Source organism: Artemia sp. Qi Xiang Cuo, chromosome 5, assembly GCF_049724085.1.
Source record: "Artemia sp. Qi Xiang Cuo chromosome 5, ASM4972408v1, whole genome shotgun sequence".
Classification (NCBI taxonomy): Eukaryota; Metazoa; Arthropoda; class Branchiopoda; order Anostraca; family Artemiidae; genus Artemia; species Artemia sp. Qi Xiang Cuo.
Window position 1 is genome coordinate 49,257,385 of NC_142798.1, and position 17,619 is coordinate 49,275,003.

Consider the following 17,619-nt stretch of genomic DNA (forward strand, 5'->3'; position numbering starts at 1 on the left):
GGAAGCAAAAAATAGACTTTTGTGGTTTCATCCGACTAATAAAAGAAAAAAGGAAGTTGCAGCCTTCTAAACTTTACGGTTTACATGGCGCTCTAAAATGTACACATGGTGGTGGATAATAAACAGCCCCTTGAGACTTGTAATCTATGAAAAAATGCGGGCGGCTGCATTACTACAGTACAGTCGATGTTAAATAAATCGATCGTTTATTTTACCATCCAATGTGCCAGTCGCAATACCATGCTATTCATTTCTACTGGTGCGGTGGGGATGTTAAAATATCCGTTCCGTAAAACACCAAGTGTGTTTCGGACCTTGGTTGTTTATTTTCTGGTTATTATTACTGTCATCTATTTTAATATTTTACGTAGATTCTGCTTCAAAAAAAGAATCTATACTAGAATATAGAATAATAGTTAGTAAATTAATTCCTATTTATTTTTATATAGCTCATTTATAGCCTCATGGCATATCTCTTATGTCTTTTATTAACATAAACTGTAAGAAACTTTGACATAATTATAAATTTTGTTTCCTTTATTTTTATATGTAAATGTAATTAATGTGAGTTACCTTGGTTGGAAGGTAGCATAATAAAAACTGTAAACTAATAAAAACTAATAAAGAGAAAATATTGAGTGGTTACCTCTTAAATTCATCATTTACGGTTAAACTTGGATTACAAAATTCTGTATCAATGTTTCCCTGTTATGGGTGCAAGAAACCAGTATGAATCTTCTAGTGAAAATGAAGATGCTTCTCACAGTCATGATGAGACAGGATCTAGGAAAAAAGTATTCAGACAGAGATTAAGGTTAGTTCTCACGTAGTTTAAGGCACTTGTTGTTAAAGTTCTACCAAATCATATTAGCCTATTGAGTTAGGAACAAAGTGAATACACCATTTGATGCCTTTTTTTATGCTGATTACAAATAGGCCTATAATAATCATTTCTATCGGAAATAATTTCAGCCCCCCCCCCCATATATACCTAACCTAAGCCTGATTTGGCATATATAGGGGGGGCTGAAATTTATTTCTGATAGAAAAGATTATTATATTCGTAATGAGCATAAAAAAAAAGGCGTCAAATGGTGTATTCACTTAAGTCCTAACTCAATAATAGGGTTAGACACCCAGTAGTTGGCCACCTGCCTATTCTCGGACAGAATGTAACTAACAGGGAACCTACCTCTAGGCTTGTTTGTATTAAATTGTTTGTTTGTATTAAATTTGTAGCCTAGCCTACTAGATATCTGTATGGACTGCTTAGTGACCAGGGAAACCAGCTATGTATAAAAACTTTCTAAGCATATTAGCCTAGAGGTAGGTTCCCTGTTAGTTACATTCTGTCCGAGAATAGGCAGGTGGCCGACTGCTGGATGTCTTACCCTATGATTTGGTAGAACTTTACCCACTTGTTAATTGGAGAGCAAGATTTAGGTAAGTTTTTTTGCTGCTCATAGGCTATTATTGACTTACAATTTAAGTAAACATACCACTCAATGCCTTTTTTGGTAAAAAATTACAATTGTGGCCTATGATAAAGAGACATGTTAAGAAAACAATTCTAACTTTAAAATATGTATAATGATCCTAGTTAACATATTGGTAAATTTTCTGTTATTCATATTATTGACTTACAAATAAACATACCACTCAATTCCTTTTTTTATGCTCTTTCCAAATATAATAATCATTTTTGTCAGAAATGAATTTTACCCCCACCCCTATATATACTAATTCAGGATATATATTTGCACATTCGGGGGAGGGGGTAAATTTTATTTCTGATAAGTAAGTTTAGACTTTCCCCCCACCCCCCTAATGTGCAAATATATACCCTGAACTGGTATGTACAGGGGTGGGGGGTAAAATTCATTTCCAACAAAAATGATTATTATATTTGGAAAGAGCATGAAAAAAGGCATTGAGTGGTATGTTTACTTTATTTGTAAGTCAATAATATGAATAATGACAAATTTAATAGAAATTTTTATTTTTGCATGCTCTCAATGCAATGTGTAAATCTTTTGAAATTGTTGCTATAGATTTTTTTTATAGATGATGTTGAATTATGTTATTAAGTTCTGTTTTTTAAACAAAATTTTAAAATACACTTCTAAGACATTGTCTTAGAACCTAGATATACTAACAGAATATATACCCCCATCCCCCTAGTGTGCAAATATTTACCAAAAATTTCGCTCTGTATCTAAACACAATCAGATTAACTTATACTCAGCACCTATATAAATACAAATCAGGGTATATATTTTCACATAATGGGAATAAATTCATCTGTGATAAAAATAAAGGATATGTTTAGACTCAAATTGTAATTTTGCATATATATTTGCACGCTAGGGTGGTGGTGGTATATATTCTGTTAGTATGTAGGTTCTAAGATATTCTTCAATGCATTTTAGAAGTGTATTTTGAAATCTTGTTTAAAAAAATGGAACTTAATAATTGGATTCAATGTCATCAATAAAAACAAACTTATAGCACCAATTTCAAAAGATTTACACATTTTCTTGAGAGCATGGCAAAAATCTTAATTTTTTTCTTTTAAGTTGGAAAAAGAAGGAAAAAAGAGGATAAAGGTTCTCAACTTTGATAACATGCTAACTAGGATCATTATGCAGATTTTAAAGTAAGAATTGTTTTTTTAACATGTATCTTTATCATAGGCCACAATTGTAAATTTTTACCCCTTTTTTATGCTCTTTCCAAATACAATAATCATTGTTGATGGAAATTATTTGGTAAAGTTCTAGCAAATCATATTATTGAGTTATGAATAAATTGAATACACTATTCGATGGCTTTTTTTATGCTGATTACGAATATCATAGCCTAGGCATTTCTCTCGGAAATTATTTTAAGCCCCCCCCCTATTTAGGTCAACTACGGGTTAGTTTAGGGGGTTTAAATATATAGCCTACCTTGAATTGGCATGTGGCTGGAGATTGGGAGTAAATCATTTTCAATGGGAGTTCTTATTTTATTCGTAATCAGCATAAAAAAAGGCATCGAACGGTGTATTCACTTTATGTGTAAGTCAATAATATGATTTGGTAGAAATTTACCAATTAATTTTACCCCCACCCCTATATATACCTATTCAGAGTATATATTTCCACATTAGGGGGGGGGTAAATTTTATTTCTGATGTAAATGAGATGTAAGTTTAAACTTTACCCCCCCCCCCCCCTAATGTGTAAATATATACCCTGAATTGGTATATATAGGGTTGGGGGTAAAATTCATTTCCAACAAAAATGACTATTATATTTGGAAAGAGCATAAAAAAGGCATCAAGTGGTATGTTTACTTTATTCATAAGTCAATAATATGAACTGCAAAAAAATTACCAAGATTTGTTTTCTAAGCTAATGACAATCCTGTATGAAGACTAGGCTATGGTAAATTTTTGGCAGTTCATATTATTGACTTACAAATAAAGTAAATATACCATTCAATGCCTTTTTTTATGCTCTTTCCAAATATAACAATTATTTTTTTTTTTGATGAATTTAACCCCACCCCTATATATACCAATTCAGGGTGTATCTTTGCACATTTGGGGGGCAGGGGCAAAGTTCATTTCTGATGCAAATGAGAGGTAACTTTAAACTTTACCCCCACCCCCTCCCTAATGTGCAAATATATACCCTGAATTAGTATATATAGGGGGGGTGGGGTAAAATCCATTTCTGACTAAGATGATAATTATATTTGTAAAGAGCACAAAAAAGGCATCAAGTAGTATGTTCACTTTATTTGTAAGTCAATAATATGAACTGCCAAAAATTTACCAAGACTACTTCCAAAAAGGAAGTAGCCTAGCCTAATATAGTCTAATAGCTTAACAAAAGCTTAGTAGCTTACTGCTATATTTCTCATTCAGCACTCTTTCCATTGTAAGGTAAATATCTAGGGTAGAGCCATGTCTGTACCCAAAGGAGATGTGCTAGCCTAATAGGATAGGCCTAAAAATGGTAGCCAACCACTAAATTCTTTATTTCATGCTCTTTCTAAATGTCTTTTTAGTTTCTTGGTAAATATGGAGCAGTTTGTACAATTGACCTAGCCTAGAAATCAAGTGAAAATGCCACTTGATACCATTTTTTATGCTCAATCTGAATATAGTAGTTGCTTTTCTTGCAAATTCAATTTTAAGCCCTCTTAGGACCCTTGAAAATAATAATTTCTTTCTATATTTTTGGTATAAAAATGGGTTAAAACATTTGTTTCAAACTTGTTATTTCATTATAAATCTGTTTTATAAAAGTTGATTAATTTACAAACATTTATTTGTCAAGATTAAGTTGAATACAAAAATTCAAAACAGTTCTGCCTTGGTTTCTTCTTATTCTGTTAGGCCACTTAAAAACTGCCATTTCACCTATATGTCAAAAAATATCAAGGCAGACAGAAGAAACATGGCAGATAGAAAAATAGAGACAATAAAAAAATGCTATAGAAAAACAAATATACTAAAAAGACTTCTTTCCACACCCTGGGGATGTAAGGAGAAAACCTTACTCCAGTTTTATAAATCACATATAAGACCCCGTATTGACTATGGGCTCATCGTCTATGGTGCATGTGCAAAGACCCAGATGCATAAAATTGAAACAACACAAAACGATATAATAGGTCTCATATTTGGTCTTAGGAAACCCACAAGCACCAAGTTTCTGCTTATGGAGAGTGGATTAACAACAATAAGGGAGAGACATAGCTTTCTCTTGACAAAACATCTTACAAAAATTTAATCAAATAGCTCACACACACTACATAATTGGTTAAGAAATCCAGCTATGTATAGAGGCATTGCAGATGAGTATGCCAATATTCAGAAGAAGTTCCCCATACCAGCAAAGTCTATTGGACCTACTTTCCCCCGATCCCCCCATGGAAGTGGTCAAGTACCATAATATATACTGATTTATCAAAGTGGAATAAATATTTTACCCCCCTTGCTTTTGTACAGAAAAAATTTGCAGAACTTAATACAATTACCTATAAAAATCATTTCAAAGTATTTGTTTATGGGTAAAAAATTAATCAGAAGCTTGTAAGTGGTGTTTACCTTCCTCATCAGAAAATTACAATGGGCAAAAGATTATTTAATCATTTATCCGTAATGTCTGCTGAGTTAAATACCATAATCATAGCATTAGAATACCTTAAAGAAAAACAACCTTTGATTGCAAATTCAAATAATATTATCATATATTCCGACTTTCCATCAAGCCTTGAGTTGCTGGCCTCAGCTCCTCAATATAAGTTGGAGATTGACACTTATCATTGTCTCAGTATTATTGATAATCTTGCTTCAAGTTGCATAATGATTTACTTTCAGTATATTTCTAGCCACTCTGACATAAGTGGTAATCATCAGGTTGATGAAATAGCAAAAAATGCTATAAATATTGACCAGCCAAGTGAGAGACCAATCCCAATTAGAGATATTTACCGATGGAGGCTATCAGATATTAATTTTAATAAGATTAATCCTATCTTTTCCCCCTTTCCCAATAAGAATCTTTCTAAAATTTATCATAGAATTTGTTCTGGAACAAATGGACTAAATTTCCTTGCATTCTCATATAAGTCTTCTAATTCAAGTGGTTCAATTCTCCTGTCCCCTCTTTGCAGGCACTGTAATATGAATAATGAAACAATTGACCATTGCCTATTTGAATGTAATATGCTGACGTCTGCACAACATACCTTGCTTTGTAGACTGTTAAAATGCTTCAACCACCACAAAATCTCACTATCAGCCAAGAGCCTAGCCAACTATACATGCACAAAGAGCGCAGAAATTGATACCCGTCATCTTATATTTGAACTCCTTGAGTCAAAAGATATACTGAAAGATATCTGACAATATCTAATAAATAAGAGACGACCAAGCCAGTAGCTCTGTAGCCCAAAGAGTGAAGCAAAAAGAAAAGTGCTAAATAGTATTAACTGAATAGCCCGCCTGCTGTGAATTAGAAGAAGAAGAGAAATTGTTCAGAATTTTTTATCAGACTCAATTGTGACAAATCAATGCTTGCAAGTCGTGTAACTTTTAACAAGTAGATTTTATAATAAAATAGTAAGTTTGAAACCAATGTTTTGACTCTTTTTATACCCAAAAGCCATAGTAAGAAATTATAATTTTCAAGGGTCTAAAAAAGGCTTAAAATTGAATTTGCAAGAAAAGCAGTTATTGTATTCAGAAAGAGCATAAACAAAAGTATCAAGTGGTATGTTCACTTTATTTGTAGATCAATTATATGGACTGCTCCATATTTACTGGTTGTTCAGTAAACTTATGTATAGGCTATTTATACAATTTAGCTAGGAAGTGCAAAAAATCACTTGATGCCTTTATTATGCTCTGAACAGATTCAATAATTGCTTCTGGTGTAAATTCCATTTTGAGCCCTTAAAGGGCTCATTAGTGGCATTGGGGGTACAAGTATAGTGGAGGTGCAGTCAAAATGTGTAAGCTACAATTATTCTGCATATTATAAAGTAAGTACTGTTTTCTTAACATGTTCCCTTCTCAATAGCCCCTAATCTAGAACTTTACCATTATTATCTTATGGATCTTAATTTTCTCTGAAGTGCAAATTAAGATAATTAAGGTAATTATTTTAATTAGTGTTAAAATGGCATAGTAAAATGTTATTTCAAAAGTATAGTTGCAGGAATTTTTAACAAGGGCCTAAAATCCTTTGAAAATAATGTCAGGTTTGCTGTGGTTATTTTTGAGCAGTTTCAGGCCCCTTTTAAAAATTCCTACAGATTCATTTTCAAAATGACATTTTACTATTAACTAATGAAGATAATAAGTACTATTCCTGAATCAGCAACAAATAGATTTTTTTCTCAGTAGACAATTTTCTTAGAATCATGTTTTTAAACTCTTGGTTAATAAGCTGTTTTGAGTCTTTTTATTCCCTTTTAGGGTTCAAAATGGAATTTGCCCCAGAAGCAACTATTGGGTTTTGAAAGAGCATAAAAAAGGCATCAAATGATGTCTTCAATATATTCCTAGCTAAGTTACATGAACATGCATAAATTTACCAGCTTTTCTGGCAATGGAAACCTCCCCAGCATCCTCTAGATGGTCCTAGGTATAACCCTAGGATATATACATTCCTAAAAGAAAACACTGTAACATTGAAATTCTTAGCCGGCTTGTAATATGCAATTTATTTCTATTAATCATCAGATTAGGTCTATGGTAAGATGGTTAATCAGTTAATCACCACTCAAACCATTGAGTTTTTGTAAAATTTCTATTGTGCTACCTAGAAAGTGTATTTGTGAATATTTCAACTTTGGATTTGTTAAAATCTTCTTAATGACTCTGTAGTTACCTTTAATATTTTGACCATATACAACATGCACAATTTCAGTTTCGAAATCTTGGAGTATGCAGTCTAATCTTGGACACAGAATCTTAAAATTAGAACAACATATCCAAATCACAGACAGAGTTGTCCTGTAACAAGTCAGCATGATTTAAAGTAATTTAAGAGTCAATCTTGGGCAGATTTAATATTAAACAAGTCTTGTGGAACAGAATAATTATGCTTAAATAGACTAGGCTGTAGGGGTAACTTTTGTCTAAATTCAGAAGTTGAAAAAGCAGAAGTTTTCCGACATTTTAGTCAGCCAAGATTAGGCTTAAATTATATTATGCAAGTGTGAAAGGATGGTTCCTTGTGATATGCCTGCCAATGATGATTTCAAAGTTTGGTTGAGGACCCTAGGGTGTACCAGTATAGATGCCTTCCCCTCTGCTCCCAGTCCCTGTCTATGCCATGCTTGAATGACTTGAGGGTTTGAAATTGGATGGTTTGGTTCCTTAAGGATTTCCAAAGTTAAGCAACATGGTTAGAAAAGAAGTGGTAGTGCTCTCTGTGGCTGGTAATTTGTTGGGTAATTTTATGGGGGTTTCTTCAGGTTCTTTGGTCAGGGCTGATGGGAAGAAGGTTTGAGCTAGGGTTGGCTTGCAGATGCATAAAAGCTGTGATGACATCACCCCTTTTCCTTCTATAAACAAGGGTTGGAATTATCAATACTACAAACCTCTCATAGTAAGGGAGGGTGCTCAAGTTGTATGACATTTGAGTCACATGCCACTGGACACTTTCAAGGAGTTTTTTGTCTCACTTGAGTTGATGGGAGCAAGTGCCATACCAAACTCCAGTGCTTGCTGTACCATAGAGGTGCACATCTTTTTTTTTATAACATGTTGGTGGCAGCCAATAAACATTCTTTTGATAGTGCTAAGATGTATTCCTGCATTTGCAGTAGCTAAGAGTGTATGCTGATGGAACTTCAGCTTGTAGTCAACTAAAGCATTCAGATCATTCTCTTCACCTGCTCGTGTTAGATTGGAGTGGCTGCCAAGACTTGGCTTATTCTATGTGCAATGTTGCTGAGAGTTATTGGGTCCTAGGTGGAACCCCTTGCATTTTTCAGCATTGTACTTTAGCAACCATTTTTCTGACCAATTTGCTAGGTTGTCCAGGTCTTTCTCTAGAGAGGCTCTTGCTTCAGCAGTATCAGCCACCCATGCAAGATTAGAGTCATCTGCATTGAAGACTAATTTATTTTTGTGCCATCAGGAGCATCACTAATATAAATCTTGATTAAAGTTGGGCTAAGTTGAGTGCCTGTGGTACTCCACTCTTCACTGGTTGTGGGTTGTAGTAAACTAGTGAGCCATAAGAAGTATAGAGAACAGCAGCCTGTGTCCTGTCTGTCAGAAAGGCCATAACCCAGTCAGCAACTTCTGGATTTAATTGCTGGTGTTCTTGTTTTAGCTTCAGTCTATTATGAGGGGCCTTCTCAAATGCCTCTTCTCTGGCAAGTGGAAAATGATCAACTGGAATGCCTTTAGTAATGTCATCATAGGTATCAAGCAGGTTTGCATCTATTGTCCTGCCTTTTCTAGAGCCATGTGTGCAGTTTTGCAAAAGGTTGTTGGCTGTTAGGTGTTTTATGATGGTGTCATTTACAATGCCTACCTTAATTTTAGAGGGAACAGAGGTCAGACTGATTGGTCTGTAGTTTTTTGCATTTGTATGCTTTTCTTTTTGAATACAGGAAGTACATTAGAAGATCTCCTATCTTTGAGGACTTCACTAGTATTCAAAGATGTCTGAGAGATGTTGGCTAATGGAGAGGCTATCTGGTTTGCCATTTCTTTTAGGAGCATTGGATGGATTCCATCAGAATATCTTGCCTTAGTTATATCAATCTTAGTTAACTGTTTATGGACCTCTTCAGTAGTGAATGTCATCTTTGGAATGGGGGGTAGTGATATGCTTAGGTGGTAGGTATGGAAGTTGTTCATAGAGGTCTCCCTCACAAAAGTTTGGTTAAGTTCATTGGCTATTTCATTTTGAAATGTTATATTATCCCCACCTGATAAGTTAATCTCTGGTGTGACATGTCTGACTGGTTTGCTGGAGGACGTGTATCTCCTGAAGGCTTTTGCGTTGTCTTTGCTAGTTTCTCTTCATATTCATAGAAGGTGGATCTAACTCAATTGTTGTCCACATTTTTAAATTTATTCAGATAATGTTCAATATCCAACAGGTCTCAAATTTTTTGGAACTCATAGGCTTTAAGTTTTGTTTGATCAAAAAATCAACAAAAAAACACAAAGCATCAAAAGATAGAAAACAATAAAGAAATGAATTATTTACCCTACATCTAGGATATTTTATTAGCATGTTTCCTTTAGTTGCAGTCAGGTACTACCCTAGATATTTACCAAGGTTAAGACCAGAGGCACAATTAAAGGAAACTTTAACAATTCTAGAAACTTCTTTAAATTCATCACACAATTTAATACCATCATTATAGCCAACTCTCGTTCATAAAGGCACATTGGTTCACTTTAAGTCTGCCCATGAGTCATGAGTCAGTTAAGTCTGCCTTTAAGTCAGGCCAGTGGCCAATGCTTAATCTCTTACACTGATAACCTGATTAAAAAGTATCTTTCCTATATATACAAAACAGGCTCCTAATCTTGGGCATTATGTATATAGATTTAGGTAATTGGCTGATAGTTAGGACTAGACTAGTTGGGAATGGCTGACTATAATCTTGAAAAACTTCTGGGTTTTCAGCATTTGAATGTGGACAACAGTTACCCCTACAGCCTAACCTATTTAAATACAATCATTCTGTTTTGCAAACCTTATGTTAGATTAAATCTGTCTCTTAGATTTACTCTGGCTGTGATTTGGGTATGCTGTTCAAGTTTAAGATCCTGTGTCCAAGATTAGGCCCAAACTTTAGCTTTAGATGTGTGTCCAACATGAGGGTCCACTGTTGTCTATCAGTACATTTGAAATTGTGAGTGTTGTATATGGCTAAAATATTGAAGCTCATCACATACTTATTAAGAAAATTTGGACAACTCCAATGGTGAAATAATCCATTTTCTAGGTGATATGATAGAGATTTTACAATGACTTAACTTATAAAGTTGTGATCAGCTGTCCAACTACTGAGTATCTTAACCTGTATTTATCTAGCATGGGGGGAGGATAAAGTGAAGCAATACACCTGGATTTCCAAAACAATGATTGCTATGACAATTGTGCCCTCCCCCCTAATATAGGCCCAAGTATAGCCTATTTCTAGGCTATATAAAAAAATGTATCTGCACAAATGAATTCAACCGCATAACTAGAAGGTGTGGACTGCCATGGGCAGCACTTTTCATGGGGCAACATGGAGAGAAGAGAAAAAAAAGAGCATGAGGGTGACTTCTAAAATATATTATGAACACAGAATATTGAGCTCTAATTTGTGAAGACATCAAAACAACCATTAGAAATGTTGTGGTAGAGCATGGTCTGGATTCAAAAGTGGAAATTGCATCAATACCACCTCATAATCTTAACACAAACTACCAGAGTTCAGAGTTGAAAGAAGTGAAAAACTGTCAAATCTTGAGGATCTAAAAGAACTTGAGGACCTGCATGCAAGGATTTAAACAGAGATGAACTCCAAGTTAAGAGAAGGCAGCTTTGTAAGCTCATCCATGCTTCTCAAGACCAGAGAATAGTTCTTGAAGAAGGACACCTTGAACTTTGGAGTTTATCTGACAATACAATCTTAATATCAATGTTCCTAAAATAGTGATCATGTGGTAATTGTTTTGATCATTGGAATAAGTGTAGCCAGACTGGAATAGGGCATGTAGAAACCCTTGCAAGACATGGCAAATGTGAGTAGCAGCCTTGTCATCCTCCCATTGTGGCTGAAGAGATAGCTCTGCTCTTCCCAGATCCTGGTTGTAATGCTGCTGTAAGGTGTCTTGCTTGCCCCCTTTTGTGCCTTCCTTTAGGGTGCTGCTCATATACTGAATTTGGGAGTTGATCCTCTGCCATACCAAGGACATGGCCAGAGTACATCCATTTCCTACTTTTCAGCAGGTTTGTCACTGATGGATGACTTGTTTGCTGACAAGTTTCCTTGTTTGTGACCTTTTGCTGTCACAAAATGTTCAGGATTCATGTTTTCAAAGGCTAGGACAAGATCATCCTGTCAAAAATTTAGGCTCCAGCATTCACTTGCATAAAGGACAACTAACATTGCATTGCTGTTCGGGAGCAGAACTTCAAGTGCATATAGTATGAGGTGTGTTTATTAAGTAAGGTCCACTTGAACATAAGTACACAACAAAAGAATATTTCGAAAAAGAGGGCTCTTCTTTTACTCATCTTGGTGCTAAGATCTTACATCTTATAGTGTTCTTTTGCAAACGTCTTTCATCATTCTGCTCTGTTCAGCAGTCTAAGAACAATGATGAGTATATCATCAAAGTTCTCTCATCATTGTTCTATATGGCAGAAAGATGGCATCTTTTACACTTTTTGCTAACATGAGTGAGCTGTAAGATCTTACAACAAGGATGAGTTAAAAGAACAGAAATCTTTGCAGAAAGATGTGAGATCTTAGATGTAAGATCTTAAAGAATGAGCCTAAGTAAATTTACTTTCACAAAGTACATACTTTACTCTATTTAATAGCATAGTTGCCAAGTTTTTCCAAACACTTATCATGCCTCTCAACTAATTTTAAAGTAACCTCTGTATAAAACTTGCGACCTTTTCTAATGACCAAGAATTCACTTCCGTTTTTATGTTGTCATCATCACTGTAATGTTTGCCATTGATGTATTGTGTGAGGTGGAAAAACAGATGGTAATCAGTTGCTGATCCTGAACTGAAAGTTGAAATTTTAAACCAGTATTTCTCTTCTTTTTTGTCCAACTCCAGTATTGTATATCCTACACCTCCTTTAGATGATGTATCACATAATATGGAACCAATTCTGAATACATATACTTTGGTTCTAAAGGAACTCACATCTCTCAACTGTATAAATCTGCTGGCCCACACGGCATTCACCCACATATCCTACATGAATTTGTACAGTTTTGGGTCAACCTCTTTCCCTGCTGTTCAATTTATCATTAAATCTTCCTAGATTACCCCAGAACTGGAAAACTGCACTCATCATTCCTATTTTTAAAAAAGGTGGAAAGGACCTTGCCAAAAATTATTGACTCATCAGCATGACATCAGCAGTTGTTAAGGTTCTTGAAAGAATAATCAACTCAGCAGTTGTTAAACACCTTGAAGCAAACAATATTTTACACATTTCACAACATGGCTTTTGTTCTGGAAGATCTGTTGACATCAATCTCCTTGAATTGTATGATAACATCACCAAGCTGCTTGGTGTTGGGGTGCCTGCTGACATGATTCTGCTTGACTTTTCTTTTCACAAAATGTGTGACAATTGACATCCAATTAAATGACGCGCAGTAAAACTTGAATAGAAATCTCTTCTCTGGATACTGATTTTCTTTATTTGCATAATCAGTGTGTTCAGTTATTTGACGAGTCTGGTAATTGTATTCGTTCTTCCTCAATGCATATTCTGAGTGGAGTTCCTCAGGGAAGTGTCTTGGGTTCTACACTATTTAATATCTACATCAATGATGCTCCTTCCATTATTAGCAGTAAATCAACTCCTTATGCAGATTACTTGAAGCTTCTTGGACCAGCTTTGTCCTGTGAAGATCATTCCCTGCTACATAATAATCTTTAACTGCTGGGTCAATGGGCTGAGGCCTGGCTTCTTGAATTCAATGTCGCCAAATGCCATACCGTTCACTTTGGCAAACTGAATCCTTGCCACTCTTATTTTTTCTTAGGCCACCCACTCTCCTCTGTAAATAATGAGTAAGATCTTGGTGTCACTATTGATAATGAACTAAAATTCAGCACTCATGCTAAGAGGTCTGCTGCTGGGGCTAGTTCGACCTTGGGATTAATTAAGTGTACTATTTCCTCTTGTTCCTCTAAAGTCATCAGTCTTCTTTATAAAGGACTTGTGCGTCCTAAGCTTGAAATTGGAATGTCTCTTGCCTCTCCATATTTTGAAAAAGACATAAAAGTTCTTGAAGATGTGTAGAGACGTGCTACTAAAGTGATATCTGGCATGCAGGAGCTTTTCTACCCTGTTAGACTATCACAGCTGAATCTCCCTACACTTGTTTACAGGAGAAATAGAGGGGATGCCATTTTAACCTTTAAGTTATCGAGGGCTAATGTTCTCCCAGCATTATTCCCTACTGCTGGTACCAATTCAGGAACTAGAGGGCATCACCTGAAACTTGTCAAGCAGTCTACAATTTCTAGAGTCCGCATTCAATTCTTCTCTACAGTTTGTCAATACTTGGAACAAATTATCTAATAAAACAGTTACTGCTGAATCCATTGATTTTTTTAAATGAAGGCTAGATGCTGAATGGTCCTCCAGAGAGGGTAAACTCAATTGGGATGCTACCAAAGATGCAACAGCACCTGGTCACCAGTGAACCTGCATACAACTAGTCATCATTCCAGAGCTCTACAAGGAGAAATCCTTGGATCGCTCCTAGGTGCAATTTAAGGTAATCACTTGGTGCAAGGTCAGGACTGTAAGGTGGGTGGTCTAAAACTTGCCAGTCAAAACTGTCCAACAAATTGCATGTCTAACAAGCTGTGTGAGGTTTTGCATTGTCATGAAGAAGTACAATTCCCTTTGTCAGCATTCCTTTTTTTTTCAACCAAAAAAATACCATGCCTATTCCAAAACACTAATGCCATGATTTTGTGCTGGGAGAGAGTCTGTTTGACCTTCAAATTTCAGGGAAGTGTGCGTGTTTCCATTCCATGTTCTGTTGCCCTGATTCGGGTGTTATATGCAAAACCCTTGTTTCATCTCCAGTTCAACTGGCTGCCACTTCGGTGGCAACCAGTAAAATGATGACAATGACGTAAAAACAACAGTTAATTCTTGGTTATTGGAGCTGGTGGCTAGTTTTTATGAGGAGTTTACTTTAAAATTAGTTGAAATGTATGATCAGTGTTTGAAAAAACTTGGTAACTATGCTAAAAAATAGAGAAATGTATGTACTTTGTGGAAATAAATTTACTTTTTTTTAAATAATTTTTTGTTCTGCACTTATGTTTAAACAGACCTTACTTAAAAAACATGCCTCGTATTCACAACTGTGCCAAATTGGGTTCAACTTGATAAAAGCTAATGTTGTAAGCTAATGTCAAATCCTCCTCTTGATTTCATTGACTATTTCACCATTATGTTAAATCCTACTCTAAAGAGACTCAAATTCGTTGACCTGCTCAATTGCTGTGTCTATATGTTTTAGCATCAGAGAAGTCTCAGGGTTGGTCATTCTCTTTGTCTTTCTGACATTCACTGTAAGTTCCACCTTCTCTGCCTCTTTGCCTGTGGTTCCAAGTAGCAGCTGCAGCTGCTGTTTCAACTCTTCAAAAAGAACAATGTCATCAACAAGGTCCAGATCAGAGATCTGCTGGTTGCTAATACTCATTTCAGTGCCCAAAGATTGCTGCAGAATGTAGCCCATTACCATGACAAACAGGAATAGGGCATATCCTTGTTTGATGCTTGACGTTATCGTGAAGAAATACATGTCCTCATTTTATATATGCACTCAGCATTCACTATCTTCAATAGACCAGCTATTATTTTGATTAGTTTATTAGGTACTCTTTAGTATTTCAAAATCTTCCATAAAGTGTCTTTTGTCAACAGAATCAAATGCCTTTTCAAAATCAATGAAGAGCAGGTATAATTTTTTGTCCTATTGTCTGGACTCTTCAGCCATCCATCTAAGAAAGACAATAAGATGAGAGTAAGGCCTATGTGGTAAACCATTCACTACTGAGCAAATCTATTTTGTTTTCAGTAAAGTGCATATGACAATTTAGCATTTTGAGAGTTTGATGGGCAGCAACACATCCTTATTTGTGGTAATTTCCTTTTGTCATAAGCTCAGTAACATTATTTATTGTAATTTCTATTTGTTTTTGGTTTTATTTCTTCTTTCATGGTAGTTTCTGCTTGTTTTAAGTTTTGAATTAGCCTATGTATAACTTGACATACAAAAGGTGAAAACTTTTCAGAAAAAAAAGCTAAAAATGGGTTTCTATTTTATGAAGGTAAAACAATTTAATAGATATTGATTTTACTTTTTTTTTAAGGGTACGGAAGTGCAATTCAAATTATACTGGTGGTTATTTGATCTTAGCAGGCTTCAATATAAAAAATTACATCAGTAGTTGAACCAGAAATAACAACTGGACTTGAAATGTTGTATTACATTTGTATAAGATACCATTCTTAGCAAATGACATTTCAACATTTCTTGCATTTCTCCTGAATCTTTGTGAATATTCCTGAAGTTCTGGAGAAGGAAATCTATCTTAAAATAATATTTAGATGTATAATATTGGATTGTTTTCTTTTTAGGTCAAATTCAAGTCCCCAACCGAAGCCGAAGCCCTGTTTGGTACAAAGGCATAGTGAAAGCCCTGGTACGAGCACCCCTACTCGGCCTTTAAGTGTAAATTCTAATTCGTCTCCACAATCTCGGTACGTCTTTCAGTTGTCTCCTAAAGTAAAAAAATAGGAGTATTCTTAATTTCTCTTCTTTGTTTTTTTTTTTTAGCCAATTAACGTTCCCAATTTGCAAATGCATTGAATTGTAAGTTTGTATTGCATGTTCCAGAAATTATGTACCCATTCTTCTTGCCAATCTTGGCCCATATTTCGCCCGGTTCTAGGCCTTTACCCCCCCTCCCCCTGGCCATTATCCCCCGGAAAATACCCCCACCCAAAAAATACCCCCTCCCCCCCCCGTGGAAAATAAGGCTTTCAATTCTCAAAATAAGTTTGAGAATTCTACTTGAGTTTTGTTTTTTATTTTCTGTAGGGGGAAGAAATTTTGGTACTTGTGTATTATATGCCACTCACTCAAGTTTACATTGTGTAAAACTCGAGAACAAACCGGTTTCTTTGTTAGTTTCTTTCAGCTTAGCGCTAGATAAGACAAAGACAAGTGACAGAATAGATGAGGAATATACAATTTGGGCTATATATTTGCACATAGGGAGGAGGGGTAAAGTATTTGGACAGATTGAAGTCAGAAAATAAGTCCTACTTCATAATATGCAGAATAATTGTACCTAACAGATTTTGCATGAAGATCTGCTCTACTTTAAAACCCCCCCCCCACCCCCCTAATGTTGGGCTATATATTTGCACATTAGGGGGGTAAGGTATAGTGGGTATGCATGCAAAATGTGTTAGGTACAATTATTCTGCATATCATTAAATAAGAGTTGTTTTCTGACTTCAAACTGTCCAAATACTTTACCTCCACCCCCCTCCCCCGTATGGGCAAATATGTAGCCCAAATTATATATTTACCATCTAAGTCTGTCACTTGTCTTTGTCTTGTCTTGCACTAAGCTGAAAGAAACTAACAAAGAAACCGGTTTGTTCTCGAGTTTTACACAGCATAAACTTGAGTGAGTGGCATATAATGCATAAGTACCAAAATTCTTTCTCCATATGGAAAATAAAAAAACAAAACTCAAATAAAAATGTCAAATTTGGAAAGCCTTATTTTCCACAGGGGTGTATTTTTCTGGGGGGGGGGGTAAACGCCGGCTACCATCCCGCCCATGCACACACAATCACACCTTTGACATAATAATGACTTTGATAGTGAATAATGATGAGAAGATATTTGAATGTCCAAAACCATTGTTTTTCCATTAATTATCAGAAATGGTTACTCGTTACTGGCTCTTACTGTATTTGAGCTCAGCTAGCTCCTTTTGGATTGCAAGTCTGATTTGTTGAAGTTATCTAAAAGGAAAAGCTAAAACCACCAAGACTTTTTTTTTACCTCATCGTGTCACTTAAAAGTCAATTTATAGGGACATTGTCAATATTCCTTTTTGTGATATTGATATTTTGTGATATTTTATTTTTCTTTAAAAACTGAAAAATATTTTTTTTTTTTTTTATTATTGATTTCTGTTTTGTTTTCAATTTATATTGTCTTTCTTTATTGGTAAACAAAAGGAATACTTCTAAAGCTTTTTTTTGTTTCCCTGCTTAAGACTTAAGATTCTGAGTTGCTATTTGTATTTTGGACAAAATTTTGCAGCAAATTTAGTAATAGTTGTA

General features: G+C 35.1%; 1 protein-coding gene across 2 annotated transcripts in view; it reads left to right on the plus strand.

Annotated features, from left to right (window-relative positions):
* The first annotated feature begins 624 nt into the window (after nt 1-624).
* The window catches only part of mri (BTB/POZ domain-containing protein mrityu), a 45,637-nt gene continuing 28,642 nt past the window's right edge, over nt 625-17,619 (plus strand). For both annotated transcript variants that reach the window (XM_089089675.1, XM_089089676.1), the window contains exons 1-2: nt 625-814; nt 15,892-16,014. In XM_089089675.1, coding sequence (XP_088945801.1) covers nt 711-814; nt 15,892-16,014 — 227 coding nt within the window. In that variant the 5' untranslated portion in view covers nt 625-710. The remainder of the gene's footprint in view (nt 815-15,891; nt 16,015-17,619) is intronic.